Source organism: Rhipicephalus sanguineus, chromosome 2, assembly GCF_013339695.2.
Source record: "Rhipicephalus sanguineus isolate Rsan-2018 chromosome 2, BIME_Rsan_1.4, whole genome shotgun sequence".
NCBI classification, from domain to species: domain Eukaryota; kingdom Metazoa; phylum Arthropoda; class Arachnida; order Ixodida; family Ixodidae; genus Rhipicephalus; species Rhipicephalus sanguineus.
The window spans coordinates 62,353,778-62,367,913 of record NC_051177.1 but is presented as its reverse complement, the minus strand read 5'-3'; the positions used below and the strand labels follow the sequence as shown (position 1 = coordinate 62,367,913).

At 47.7% G+C, this 14,136-nt stretch overlaps 1 protein-coding gene across 3 annotated transcripts in view; it reads right to left on the bottom strand.

The window, feature by feature from the left end:
• Positions 1-13,815, bottom strand: part of LOC119383095 (whirlin) — a 159,888-nt gene extending 146,073 nt beyond the window's left edge. Inside the window, exon 1 of one of the 3 annotated variants that reach the window (XM_037651089.2) lies at positions 13,187-13,815. In XM_037651089.2, coding sequence (XP_037507017.1) covers positions 13,187-13,206 — 20 coding nt within the window. In that variant the 5' untranslated portion in view covers positions 13,207-13,815. The remainder of the gene's footprint in view (positions 1-13,186) is intronic. The other 2 variants (XM_037651091.2, XM_037651092.2) reach the window with 2 other exon arrangements.
• Between the last annotated feature and the right edge of the window lie 321 nt (positions 13,816-14,136).

Here is a 14,136-nt window from a genome sequence, read left to right as displayed (position 1 = left end):
CAGAAGACGCTCTCACCTATACATATCCACGGCGCCGTCTTGCGCAAGAAGTACTTACGGTAGTGCAGGATCTCTCGGTCATTCTGATATCGCATGTCGACACATTTGTCATCGCACTGACCCAGAGTAGAATGTAATGCAAACCAATCCAACTTTCCTGTCACCGTGTTACTCTCCGAATCATGTGTTCTCATACTGCGATGTTCAGTTAGCGAGAACCAAGTACATGATACACGTTGCTGTCTTCCGCATCTGACTAAACAGGCTTTGATTAAGCGTGTCGCTTTTCTCATGCTACCCGCCGCGGTGGTTTAGTGGTTATGATGCTTGACTGCTGATACGAACGTCGCGGGATCGAATCCCAGCCGCGGCGGCCGCATTTCGATGGAGACAAAATTCTAGAGGCCCGTGTGCTTACATTTACGCGCACGTTAACTAAAGAATCCCAGGTGGTCGAAATTTCCGGACCCCTCCACTACACCGTCTCTCATAATCATGTCGTGGTTTTGGGGCGTAAAACCTCAACAATTTCTCATACTGACACGGCTCTTGCTTCTTGAATGCAACGCAAGTGTGAACACCCACCCCGATATTGTCAATGCTCACATTTTTTTTTTCTGTCTTTCTTTCTTCACACACCTTGAGACATCGTGTTCCATTCAATCCATAGCCAGTAAAAAGCAACTGGTTCTCGCATTGAGCGAGCGTAGGCATTCGCACTTTCTGGTTTGGCAAGACGTGTCGAAACGCTGCGCGAGAGTGCTACTGAATGAAAACAACACGCTCAAGTGCTGCGCTCACTGCAGCTGCATGCCTTCTCGACCTGACAATGCGGCGCGCTCGTTTCGCGTCGTTGCGAAAGACTGCGCACTCGCAGATTACGGTGTTAGCTCGAACGAACACAATCGACACCAAAGCCTAACTTTTCTCGTATTCTCTGCAACCCAGAAGACAAAAGAAGTCTACAAAAGAAAAAACATGGCTGATCCCTCCGTCATAGGAATCGGTATAACACGAAAGTGAAACGTGTCTTCACAGAAGTAGTGCTTATGATATATGAGAGCTTGTACAATGTCTATTTGTGTTTGGCAGCTATAGCACCGTTTGACGTGGATGCACCCATGTTGACAGCATGTCTCTATCGCGACGACTAACGCCCATGATCATGATTAAACCATTGTGGTAGCTGACGGTGCGAACATATATTTGGACACAGCGAATCGTGAATCCCGCGTAAGGATGATATCAACAAGCTCATAATCAACACTGGTACCCGGTATGCGCTTCTCCAAAGCGTCGTCAATTAAGGAGAGAAACGGCACGGTGTGCGCTTTCTAGTAATGGGTAGCCGACGCCTGTGCTCATGCATACATAACACACACTGCACTTCAGCAACGCGGGAGGTAGAGGTTCGTAGCCTGAGCCGCAAACGCGTGCGTCCCGCTGGCCTCTGTCTCGCAGGCGCTGCTCTCGCTCCACCAAGGCACGACATTCGCCCGTCGAAATCGCGTCCTTTCTGCAACGCATATTGCAGCAGTTTTGTTAGTCGGTGCTCTCGCAATTGAAGCAGTCGGCGGCAGAGAAATCCCGTTCGTGCACGTGGAAGCTGCACTACTCCGATGAGCCGACGCACGCTAACACGAATCCAAAGGCAAAGAACGTAACTGCGTCAAGGGTGCCTCGGCGACGCCAGCGCGGCCAGTCTACCGCTCTGGTATCGAGACGCTTTAACCATGACCTCAGATATCACGTGCAATCTCGGAGTAAGCGCTAGTAAGTGTCGATCGTGAAGCATTACTTCTTTTCACTTCTCACAGACGGCGGCACCACCCCGCTCCGCCCGCCGCGAAAGAGAAGGTGTGAAAGATATAAGGCGCGTTCGCGCCGTGCCTAGCATCTTTCGAGTTGGCGTAGTCGGTAGAGCGTCGGGCGCTTGCCGTCGCGGCCGCAACGTCGTGGGTTCGATTCCCGGCGGGGTATCTTTTTCTTGGTTTTTTCTTTCTCACCCGTTGGCGTCCATTTTATCAACGTCATATCCGTGACGGATGTACTTGGTGGACCCCGGCATAAAACACTTTCGTGTTAAAATAAAAAAAAAACGCACGAGACGTCAGCGCCCTGTTTCGTTTTCGAATATCAAAGGCAGCCGTCGTGCCACGAAGCGCTGGTCCAGAAACAACGTCAACAATTATTCGTTATGTGATCTGAAGGCAACAGGAATATATCAGCGCTGTACGGCGACAACACGAAATATTAATAGCTTGCACGTGACGTCATGGACGTAGGTTCTTAAAGCACTGGTACTAGAACACGGCCGCTTTGATGACGTCATGGCAGCATTATCATGTGGAAGTTAATGTGCTTCGATGCGATGACGATCGACGCCTCTGGAACGTTAGTGGCCTCTGTGAATGACGAACTAAAGAACGTGCATGTGATAGACTGATAACATTAACCTGACATCAGAAACTTCGCGTCCCGTAATGTTAGTACTCCAACGTGGCAGTTTAAGTGACGTCAGTGCAAGCCATCCATACGTCAATTGAAAGCCCAAGCATACATGAGCGTGACGTCGGCAAGCGATCTTTGTTCAGCGTCTACTGCACGTCAGTATCTGACCCCAGTTTGGTTACAGGAGGCATTAAAGAAACATAGGTGCTAATATCAGATATAATGTATGTATTTACATATGTAGCACACACCTTGATTCCCACAGAGGCAGGAATAATTAGCGCGCACCTCTAGGATTTCACCGCATACTATTGGTACTTGATTCTGAGATGATGATTGATAACGATGATTGCTAGGGTGCTTACGATTACTGATGGCGGTAACTTTATTTGTATCCAATCTCGCGAGCGTTCTAAGGACACGTTTTCTTTTTCAAACAAAAAGCAGTGGCATTTAAACGTGTAGCTTAACTTTTAAGTTGGTCTCCACGTAACTGATTTCCTGGAAGAGCGAAGATAAAAATTTTGAGATATAGACAGACAGGTGGTAAGGACATTTGTATATATGCCCCTCGGAATAGCGCATGCATACGCATGTCATAACGCTGCGTGAAATAAACAAAGATGAGCGGGATCGAGCGGTTGCGCGACCATTTCCTGGAAAAAAAGTGTTTATATCCGCACCTTTCAACCACGACGAGGAAACGCCGAATGGTCCGATAGGATTCTCACGGCCGTTGCGAAGGCGAACGTCCATTAATCAGTCGGCCAAAGTCTCGGGTAACACTCTTTTTTTCGTTTCCTGCAGGCATACAGGCGTACAGCTTGGGGAAAATCGAATACGTGGGCGCCCAGCGTAAGGGCTCGCGCTTTACCTGCGAGTACCGAACGCTCGCTAAACTGATGGGACGTGAGTGGGAAGAACGCAGCCGAAGCCAGCGCCCACAGTGGCAGCAAAAAATCAAATAAATAAAAGAAAGCGAACCGTTTATAAGGGCACGGCGAAAAACCATGACGAACCGAAATACACACAAAATATAAATACGCCTTAGTTTTATCGTGACGAGTAATGGATACGATGTGCTATGTCGAATCACTGAAGTACGTGTCCCAAAACTACACAGTGCGCCCTGATGCCCCTTATACAAGCGCCATATATGGACCTATATACAATGTACATACATGGCCATACATGGATGTGTGTCATATATGGCCTAATATGACCTAATATGCCCAATTCCTGATATGATCATATTTGGATGAGGTCCATAAAATGATACAAGCCATAGATGGCTTTATATGCCTAATTTTATATACAACCATATATGGACTCGGCTAATGTGGATGGCATAAATTCCAGCTGCTGAAATTATTTTACAGCTATATTTATAGTTGCCCTATAATTAACAACGCCGCCTACAGGCGCTGTCCAGCCATTTGCTCGTCTTATAGTTTGATGAAGTCATCCGTAACATACTGCTTATTACACTGTGCCAATATGATGCCAACACATGGGCTATGGACGCCTTTGTGGAGGGCTCCGAATTAATTACTACATTTAACTGAGGTTGTTTTGAAACGCGTCTAAAATTTTCAAGTAGGCGGATGTTTCCTCCCTGTTTAAATGTGGTCGCCACTGCCGGGATGAGCCGCGATCATACATCATGGGAGCTGTGTATAACTGTGCAATAAAGCTGTTCCCAAAAACATACGGCCGCTTCGAGGTTAACGACGGGGCCGTGGCAGAGGCCGATTAGAAATACGCTGCATGAGAGCAGAAAGGCGTTCCATCAAGTAATCGTCGCACTGAAACAAAAACAAATGAATAAACAAAGCAGAGCCGAAGTCGCAAAACTTATCTTACGTAAGAGCCTTTTCCTTAGAAGCAACGCATGCGCTCGCGGCAGCCCGGCCCTCCAGATAGCAATCGCCACGGCACTTAACGAAGCGCAACGCCATCGCCGCGACGATCGCCAATAGCAGACAGAAATTACGCAAGATAAGCTTTATCAATACGAGTTCCACGTTACACCCCGTGTTGCTATGAAAATAGTCTGTATACGTATATCTGGGTACGTAGCTGCGTACGCACATGCGGAGGCGTGGACCACGCCCTCGTTCACTCTAAGACAAAAAAGGCGTACTTGGGGTGTCATTTTGCCACACAGCAACAATCGTAATCTATTTCGCGTCATTTGCTTGGGTTATTGCCGTTCGCCCGGTACTTCCCGGTCACGAACGGCGTGCGGTTATCAGGGTTACGTAGCACTCTTGAAAGGAAAGTACCGAGCGCACAGTTTTCGAGAAAGGATATGCAAGCAAGCCTGATGACGATCATTATAGCGTGGCAGAAAAAACGCCCCAAATACTCTCGTTTGCCTTAGAATGTAAGTGAGGCGGGAGTGTTCAAAGCGCTCAATCGTGAGCGCTTACTTTTCACTAACGTAACTCGGTCCCTGTGATCAATACACTGATCAAGCGACAACCACTCCGTGGGCATTCAAGCGAATGACATCACAGACAGAGTTGCAAGCACGAGTGACGTTTCTATGCTACATCACGAGTCGGCTCAGTAACAAATAGGCAAGTTTCTTGCCAGCGTGAAGTAAAAACCTCGGCGCGCCCACTATCCCCTCAACGCAAAACCAACGCCTTCTTTCACAAATTTCTCCAACGTACGCCGCCTGCAGCGGGCTGCTTCCATGGGCAGCGCGGCCGTGGGCATCGGTCAGCGTCGACGTGTAGGATCGCGTTGTACTCGAGGAGAGCGCTGTCTTCATCTGAAAACGCATACGCATACTCAGCGTCACGCCGCCCTGCCAACGTTTGACAAGGGAACTCATGCAAGGGGCCGCCGCCTTCGTGTGTACAAACAAACAAGCCACGGCCTCAAAGCCAACTTTCGAGGTGCCCACATGCGAGATCCGCCCGCCTGTCTGCGTGGAAAACAGGCTCACGCCTTGACACCAACGGAACGCTGCTACATACTTCATGCTGGTGCGCCGACAGATATCAACCTCGTGTGTGTATACATAACACGCGACGGGAGCGAGGGACGCAGGACGGCGTGACGGAGTTCGCACTGCCGCCGCCGCCGGCCGTGCACGGATAACGAACTGGACGACGACGGCTTCCTCGTGACCTCATCGGGACACGCCTTGTCCAAACGAAGGACAAGGTCCCTCCACTCACCGTTACGTCGAGCTCTATCGGGCGTGCATTGTTGCTCGCGCGTGCACGAACCGCGGCCCCAGCGCCACGCGCGACTACTTGTAGTATATACATGCATATATGTGCCGAATCGCAGCGGGGATTCCGGGCGCAGCAGACGCGCGTGCCGCAGCGTCACAACTGTCACACGCAGGGCTCGCGATAAAGGCAGGTCGCAGTTGCGTAGAAGAAAACAAGTCAACGCCCCCAGGACCGAGGGCCCAGTTTCTCCGTTCACGCGTCCTCGCTCCGTCATTTGCCTTTTGCCTCCTCTCAACGCCTTATCAACGCTTGCTCCCATTTTTAATTGAGCCGAGGACTAGCCGCAGGCAACGCCTCCCCTCAATTGTCTCTCTTTTGCGAGGGATCGCGCAATAGCCAAAGACGAAACGACTGAAGTGAGGATCACGTGATCGAGGCAGCGCATGCACTACGTGCTCTTTGTATTTGATTAGCCTTTCCGGAGTCCCTTTACTGTGGAATGATTCATTTATGATCGAAGTGACACTGCAAATGTTGGCAACAATAGATGTAATTGTGGTGCATACGTCCCGAAAACTGCGACAATATATATTACTTGACCAACACAGAGGGAAGAGACCGAGCACCCCAGATAGACGAACCGACAGCTCAAGTGGAGAAGCGAGGAACGTTTGTGGATCGCCAAATCGTGGTACCTTAATACGGGTACACGAAGGTTCGTATTGCCCGGGAGTCGAACCGGCGGAATCGCGTTCAGCAAGAGAACGCCTAGGGTCATTGAGACATTACGGCGGAGCACGGTGCGGACAGACTGGCTGACCGATTTGTGTCCGTGGCCAAATTTTCTCAATGTCCTCCCCTCTTGTGTTTTTTTTTTTTTCACCCCTTTTCTTGCATATTGTAGAGTTGTAAGACATATGACCTAAGAGAGGCTTCGGACAAGACATGCCACGAACAACTCTAGGCATTAAATGCCGTATCGCAAGCAAGATTATCTAGGTTATACACTTCGGAAGCGCATATGACACGGGAGGACTTAGACAAGTTGCACCACGAACCGAAGCAAACACTGAGTGTATTTGCTATTGACCCTAACAGCAAAAACGCATTATTTTTTAAAATCTTTTGTTGATTATATGCGTCCCATTTGCTGACGGCTGTCGCTGCAAAAGGGGCATTTGTGTAACGCAGACAGCTGGCACTAATGCATCTGCTTTCTTTTCTTTTTCTTTTTCGACACAGACTTGCCCTTAAGGCATAATATTTGTTTTGTATATTTGTGCTTTCAAGCAACACCAAAAAAGAAATGATAAGTAGAAAAAATTATGCAATGGTGAAAAGACGATAATATGGGTCACGATTTAAGAACAAAATAAAATGGCGCGCGGCAACACCTGCTGGCTTTCATCGCAACAAAAAATATGTTGCGGTTGACGACCGCTCTAAATAATCACCACGCTCACAACCTGGGGGGTCCCTATATGAGAAAGGGTACCTTGAGTTCCGAAAGAACACCACAGAGCGCGTAAAACGAAGGCGTGTGAGAGGACATTTGGGCCCACTTGCGCCTCTTACTTTGTTTAACGCGAAATTTCGGATCGTGCACTGAAGCAAGAAGGGCGAAAACAAAAAGTAGCAGCTACATGCAAAAGAAAAGAAGGAAGAAAGGAAAAAAAAAAGACACCGACAAAAGTATCCGCGGTGTCCTCCTTTAAAAGCGTCCCACAATACTGTCTTCGGGCGAAAGGAAAACTCTTGCTCACGAGAAAGTACATAAGAAAAAAAAAGTGACATGAAAGTTGTACGAGTACCTTTCGGTATACGTTTCGTCTTCAAAGGTCACGACAGCAATTCACAAATTATGCTACAGGCGGGCACCCACCTCGTGGTGGTGGAAAGTGCCGTGAAGACACGAAAAAGCGAAATTAGGCAGCATAAAAAAAAAAAAAGAAGAAGAAGAAGAAGAAGAAAGAGGAAGTGTGCGTTTTCGTGCTCGCAGAACTCGCGATTATGCGACGCCTTACCTCAGAGACAACGCGCACTCCCGCCAGAAACACGAGTCTGCCGGCGGTTGACTGACTTAACGCGGCATTTAGGTCATATTTTTTTTAATGCCACAAGAGCACATTAGCGTGCGGCCTTGCTGCGCCGGGATCGCGCTTTGACGCGTAGCATCCCTCGGATAGCATGTTGAAGATTTATGAGGCCGCGGTTACACCAAACTGTTCGCGTCTCTCTTTCTCGGTAAAATCAGCAACAAAGTCGGTAAAATCGGCAGCACACTTCATTAAATTGAAATTCGACCTTTTAAGCAAATTATAATCGCCAATGGCTTTTCCTTTTTTTTTTTTGCATGGGAAGCGCCGGAGGAATGTAAGAATGTTTGAATAATATATAATATCGCAGTACAAAAAAAGACTATTTTAAATAACCCGAAAAACTTCGTTATGTAGAAATGACGGATAACATGCTAAGTTGTGCCATAGTGCCTCAGGGACTATGGTTATACGGAGGTTCAAAATACATCGTTATATCGAATATTTTGTTATACCGTAGTTAGGTATATCGAGATCTAACTGTGTGTGTGTGTGTGTGTGTGTGTGTGTGTGTGTGTGTGTGTGTGTGTGTGTGTGTGTGTGTGTGTGTGTGTGTGTGTGTGTGTGTGTGTGTGTGTGTGTGTGCGCGCGCGCGCGCGCGTTTGTGTGTGTGTGTGTGTGTGCGTGCGTGTGTGTGTTATTGCCATGGTGCAAAATGTTTCGCAGGATACGATCGTTATTATAATCCAAAGATTATTGACATTATATAGGACTGATCGTTCTAACCCCAAATGACGAACGGTATACGTGCTATATAACAATTCTTCTACACGAACGTTTCTGCTACATCTTTTTATGTTATTACTTTTTTTTAGCTCTAGGCATACAAGTGGTGCAGCGAGGTCAATCTTTAAATTATATCTAAAATTTTCAGAACGTTGCGCAAAGCACAAAACGGTTTGCACCGCCAAAGCGAGCGTCATTGCTGCAAGCATTAGTCCTAGGGAGTTCTTCGACTTAACGATCTCCTTTCCTTGACTCCACGAAGCGTGCTTCGAGTCGGAGACTCGTTAAACAAAAACAGAAAAGGGAAAAGAAACAAGAGTGCAGCGACCTGGCTGTACCCCGTGTATAGACGATATATAGTGACAGAGAAGGAGGAGGGAAGATCGGTAAAGTTTAACAGATTGTTGAACTGCTTTAATTAACGCCGTAAAGGCGAAACTCCGCGTTCATTGACCTTGAATGCACTTCAATACTCGGAGGAGCATTTTTTCCTCAGTTCTTAACTAAATACTTCACGTACACGCAGCACAGGAAAAAAAAAAAAAGAAAGAAACGGAGAAAACGTTTAAATTCGAGTGAATGACTGGAAACGCAATTCTTGCATTCTATATATACAACAGAATCCTAAAACATCTTCACGAAACAACACCTTCAATTCTGATACTACATTTTATTTTATTTCTTTTGCTTGTCAGCGAATGCCACGCGATTCAATTCGCGTTTCATTCGACTTTCAAGGTGACGCTATATATATACCCTTCTCACCAACATTCCGCGTTGGTCTCTCTTCCTTCTCTCCCTCTTATTTCGACGGTCTCGTCCATCGCACCTTTGAAGTAGAGTGCTACGTGGGTTGCCTGTCCAATGCTCGCGTATACAGATGCGGGTAAAATGCTAGACCGCACCATGAGCACGCTTCGAGCGGTGTCTTTCTTTGTCTCAACGGCGTCTACTATACGAGCTCGACGCAGACCACGCTGCTATCGAATAAGGAAATCTGTGTCACGCCAGAGTACGCGGAGGCGACCCACGGGGGCACCACGTATAGAAAGTGACAGCGGACGTATACGCGCCATAAGACGCTCATTCAAGGCTCGTTGGAATGCGCTGCACATCACTGTATAGCACATAAACAACGACGTGTGGGAGAACTATTGTATGCGCACGACTCTCACTTTCTTGGTACTTTATAGTTGAAATAGTAATAATAATAATAATAATAATAGTAATAATAATAATAATAATAATAATAATAATAATAATAATAATAATAATAATAATAATAATAATTATAAGCTAGGATTTTACGTGCCAAAACCACGATATGATTATGAGGTACACCGCATAATTAAGGGATCCGGAAATTTCGACCATCCGGTGTTCTTTAAAGTGCAATCACATCGCAAAATACACGGTCCTCTATCATTTCGCCTCCGTTGAAATGTGACCGCCGCGGCGGGGATCGAACCCGCGAACTTCGGGGTCGGCAACCGAGCACCGTAACCAACTCAATAGCTGCAAAGGTTGCTATGGGGGCGCCAGTTGGTATACGACTTCGTGAATACGCGCGCTGCCAAGAATTGACGAAACAACGAGAAGAAAACACGCACCACACTAGGTATATAGTTGCAAGTGCCGCGTGAATCAACGCAAGCGCACTATACGCATCGAAAGCGCCACGTTTTAGAATATCATAAGGTTAAGCCTCATTCCACGACGAAAATACAAAACCATGCCTAAGCAACGACTCTTCGATAATGCGTTTTCCATCTGCGTAAACACCTGCATACACTTATTAACCAATCAGAATTGCCTCGGAGATCAGAAGCGCGGCCCGTCACTGCCCGAAGGGGCGAATTTAGCCATCTTTTGTTGAACGTGCCCGCATAATCACCGCAATCTCTAGCTCCTCACTTGGTAATATATATATATATATATATATATATATATATATATATATATATATATATATATATATATATATATATATATATATATATATATATATATATAGAGAGAGAGAGAGAGAGAGAACACTGTTCAAGAATGTCCATGAACGACTTTCTGGGTCACGAGGCCGGTGTCTGATAAAAGTTGGGAACCACTGGACCTGCGTCAACGTTGGGCATTGATAATTTCGTCCTGGCTTAGCTGCGTAATTGCCGTTATCAATATAACGTGGCAGACGCTAGACGGACAGCAGAAGGCGGTGGGAAAACGTGGTGCAAATACGGATTGCCATGGGACGTTCACGTGCTACAAAGGGCGCAACAGAATAGGCCAGATAAATGCCTGTGATCTTTCTATATGTCTTTCCTTCCTTCTTTCTTTTCACCCACTATATTGCTTTTTAATGGGCTCTGTGCCTCGGCGAGGCATGCCGCTCGAAAAGAAGCTCCGCATTCTTTCCGTAGTTGGGCGAGAACCAAGCTATCTGCAAGAAATGTGCGTGCATATATATTCATCGTGGTGGAAATCTCTTCTCCCTCTCTTCTTTCTTTCTTTGGAGCATAACTAAGCCTATACGAAGAGACCACGAACGTATACACTTAACGAATAATGTTTGCAAAGTGGCCAGTCGGTTTTTTGCATAATGGCGGCAAATGACTTCATGTTCCTTCTCGTGTTTTCGCAGCGTTTTTTGCCCCTACTCCTTAATAAGCGCAATCGTACCGTCCTAAAGTTCACTCGTAAGCATGCGCGCAGGGTTTCGGGCGCTAAGCACAGACGTGGACAGATACTAAAGTCCATCTTACGCGAACGGTACATACTTCAGACACGAATAACACACGTGCACAGAGAAAACAATAGCAACAAACATTTCGTTGACTAGGGTAAAATGAAGGAGTCGTCGGCTTCCATGCAAAGCGTACCCACATGCCTGTACCCACGTCAGAGCACAAATTTGACGTCTTACCGTACCGTCCACGTTTGAAAAGATTACGCGTTATGTCTCAATCTGCTGCGCAACATGCGCAACTATTATCTGCTTCATAAAATTCAGCCCTACTTTAACAGCTTTCTGTAAGCTTTGGATAGCCGAAAGCCTGCTATATACATGCAGTTTTCCTGCTATGCAGGTAGTTTGTGGAAACGGTCGTCTTTATCTCATTTGTACTTGAGTGAGTCCATCACATCACATCACACTACGCGCTGTAAGTTACCATAGCTACAATCCAAGGCCCAGCAACCCAACAGACAGTCAGCCTTTCTGAAGGCATACACAGACCCCAATTCCCCAGTATTCCCCAATTCAGCTGCTACCGCTTGTCTTAAGCAATTTCCTCGAAATCGCCGAGCGCACAACGCGCTATTCCGAAGAACGTAGGAAATATCTTCCAACGATTGGCAATTCGCTGCTGAACCGCTGACGGTCGCCGCGCACCCGTAGCGTTATATAGCTCAGCTGGTTACGTTGCTAAGCCCGTGAACGCGGGTTCGACTCCCGGCTACGGCAGCCACGTTTCGCAAGTAGAAGTTGTTTATTATTCGTGGCTTACTTGGCTTCGTTATATGCTGGCTTAATAATAATAATAATAATAATAATAATAATAATAATAATAATAATAATAATAATAATAATAATAATAATAATAATAATAATAAAACATGAGGCCTCCTATAGGTTCTCTCCTCCATCTCGTTGATATTTGCTCATAAAGAACATCCCGGTCCGGCACTGCCTCGTGTTCACGCACAAAAAAAGCTCTGTCCTTTTCAGCTCTCTTGAGTTAAATAGTAATTGTTGGGGTTTACCGTACTAAACTCTCTTTAGTTTGAAGTGAAAATGTATGTATCAATAAAGAGAAAATGAGACCAATTCTCCATGACATTGGATGTATTACGCATTATTAGCTGAAGAGGCCAGTGAAAGAGGCCGGCTAGAAACTCAATGCATTTTGCAAGTTCTTGCACCTGAAAAAAACATTGACCTTTTTGCGAGAATGACTCTTTCGTGTCAATAAATTAAGTTGCGGCTCGTCGAATGGTGTCAGCAGGCAAGCAAGTACTTCAACTTGATACATTCACAGCGCGCATATTTAACATTAACTTCCTAGAAACGTATACCCATCTCTCAAATTTTCACTTTCCTGATGTCTCAAGGTACCGCGCGAGATGATGTCAGTTTTTATGCGCTTTTGTACGGTGATATGTGGTGTAACGGAGCAACCAGCTTAGAAAGGCCCATAGCAGTTCCTGCAGAACAAGAGGCGGTATGACAGAGTATGCGGTACATATACGTCCTGTTACCCTCCCTCCCTCTCATTTCGGCTTGTACTCTGGATTAATAAAGAGTGGTTGGGTCAGATTACAACAGTACGAAAGCTCCATTGGCATAGCCAGTGGGCGGGGTTCAAACCCTCAGAGATCTTAAAATTTGGCATATGTATACATACACGGACACATAGAAGCATAAGCACGAGCATACGTAAAGGTTTGTTGGGGTTGACCCCTCCCCCCCCCTCCGGAAAAAAGCTGGCTAAGCCCGTGCGAAGGCTCGACGACATAACAACCGGACCGAACTATGCAAAACAGCAGACTAAAGTGGAGTACCGTCCGTGTACCAGGAGCACAGCATCAAACTACAGCGCGCGCTACAAGCTATTCGGAAGCGAACACGGGCGCCTCGTTCTTTCTTGCCTGCAAGGGCCGCACAGGTATGCAAAGCAGAAAGCGCAAGAAAAGTCGTTCCGGGACCAGACGGGGCAGCAATAAACCCACCTGGTCCGGCCGGGCTTCATGCTGGCGGCGTCTCTCGTTCGCTGAGCGCGGAAGAGCCGTGACGAACGACGCGGCGATGATATCCCGGTCGATGACGACGACGGCAAACCTAAGGTAATCCGTGGGGCGCCTCTTCCTCTTTCGCCGCAAGCACAACCACGGCGGTGACGGCAGTAGTACTCGAACAGAACTCGGTCGGCGACGGCGGCACTGCTGACCGGACCGTTGGTGGGGAGCTCACATGTCCACGGGGCAACGAACCTCCACTCATCCGGAGATGATGATGCGCGGTCGCGACACAGAAAAAAACAGGTAGCGGAGAGCCACGTCCGCCGCCTAGTCCGGCGGCGGCGGTCGGTCGATAGTGGTGGGTCGCCCTGCGGAAGGCTTTGTCCCCAAACTCGGGAACCTCACAACAACCAGAGAAGAAGGTTCTGCGACGGGTAGGAACAAGAACAAGCAGCTCTGTCGGTAAGCGCCTCCTCTAGATGTCTACCGATGCTACAGACGTCTCTGACCGGGAATCTCACCGGTCCCGCACACGGATTCCCGGCAGAGCGAAGTCCGGACTGGTGATGAAGAAGGACCACACACACAAGGAATACGCGCACTGGTAATGTCGATGGGTGAAGCACGCAATCCAAATCGGGAGGACGCTCACTGACCAACACGCAGGACCGTGCAGCCGCGGATCACACGGGCGGGCGAGACCGACGAACCGGCCGCCAGCTAGCCAGCCCCGACTTCCCCCTCACCTCTCCGAAGCTCGGCGGAACGAAGGTGTGCGCTGCGCTGCCAGACGGGCAGCCAGAAAGCGAGTAGGCAGGTTGAGGGACGAGAGCGGCACCGAGGGCAGAAGACCGGAGCGTATGATCACGTGACTTCCCCCGGCACACCGTCCGGAGCGAGGAGGATGGTTGAACGTATACAGCGAGAGGAGGAGGAGGAAC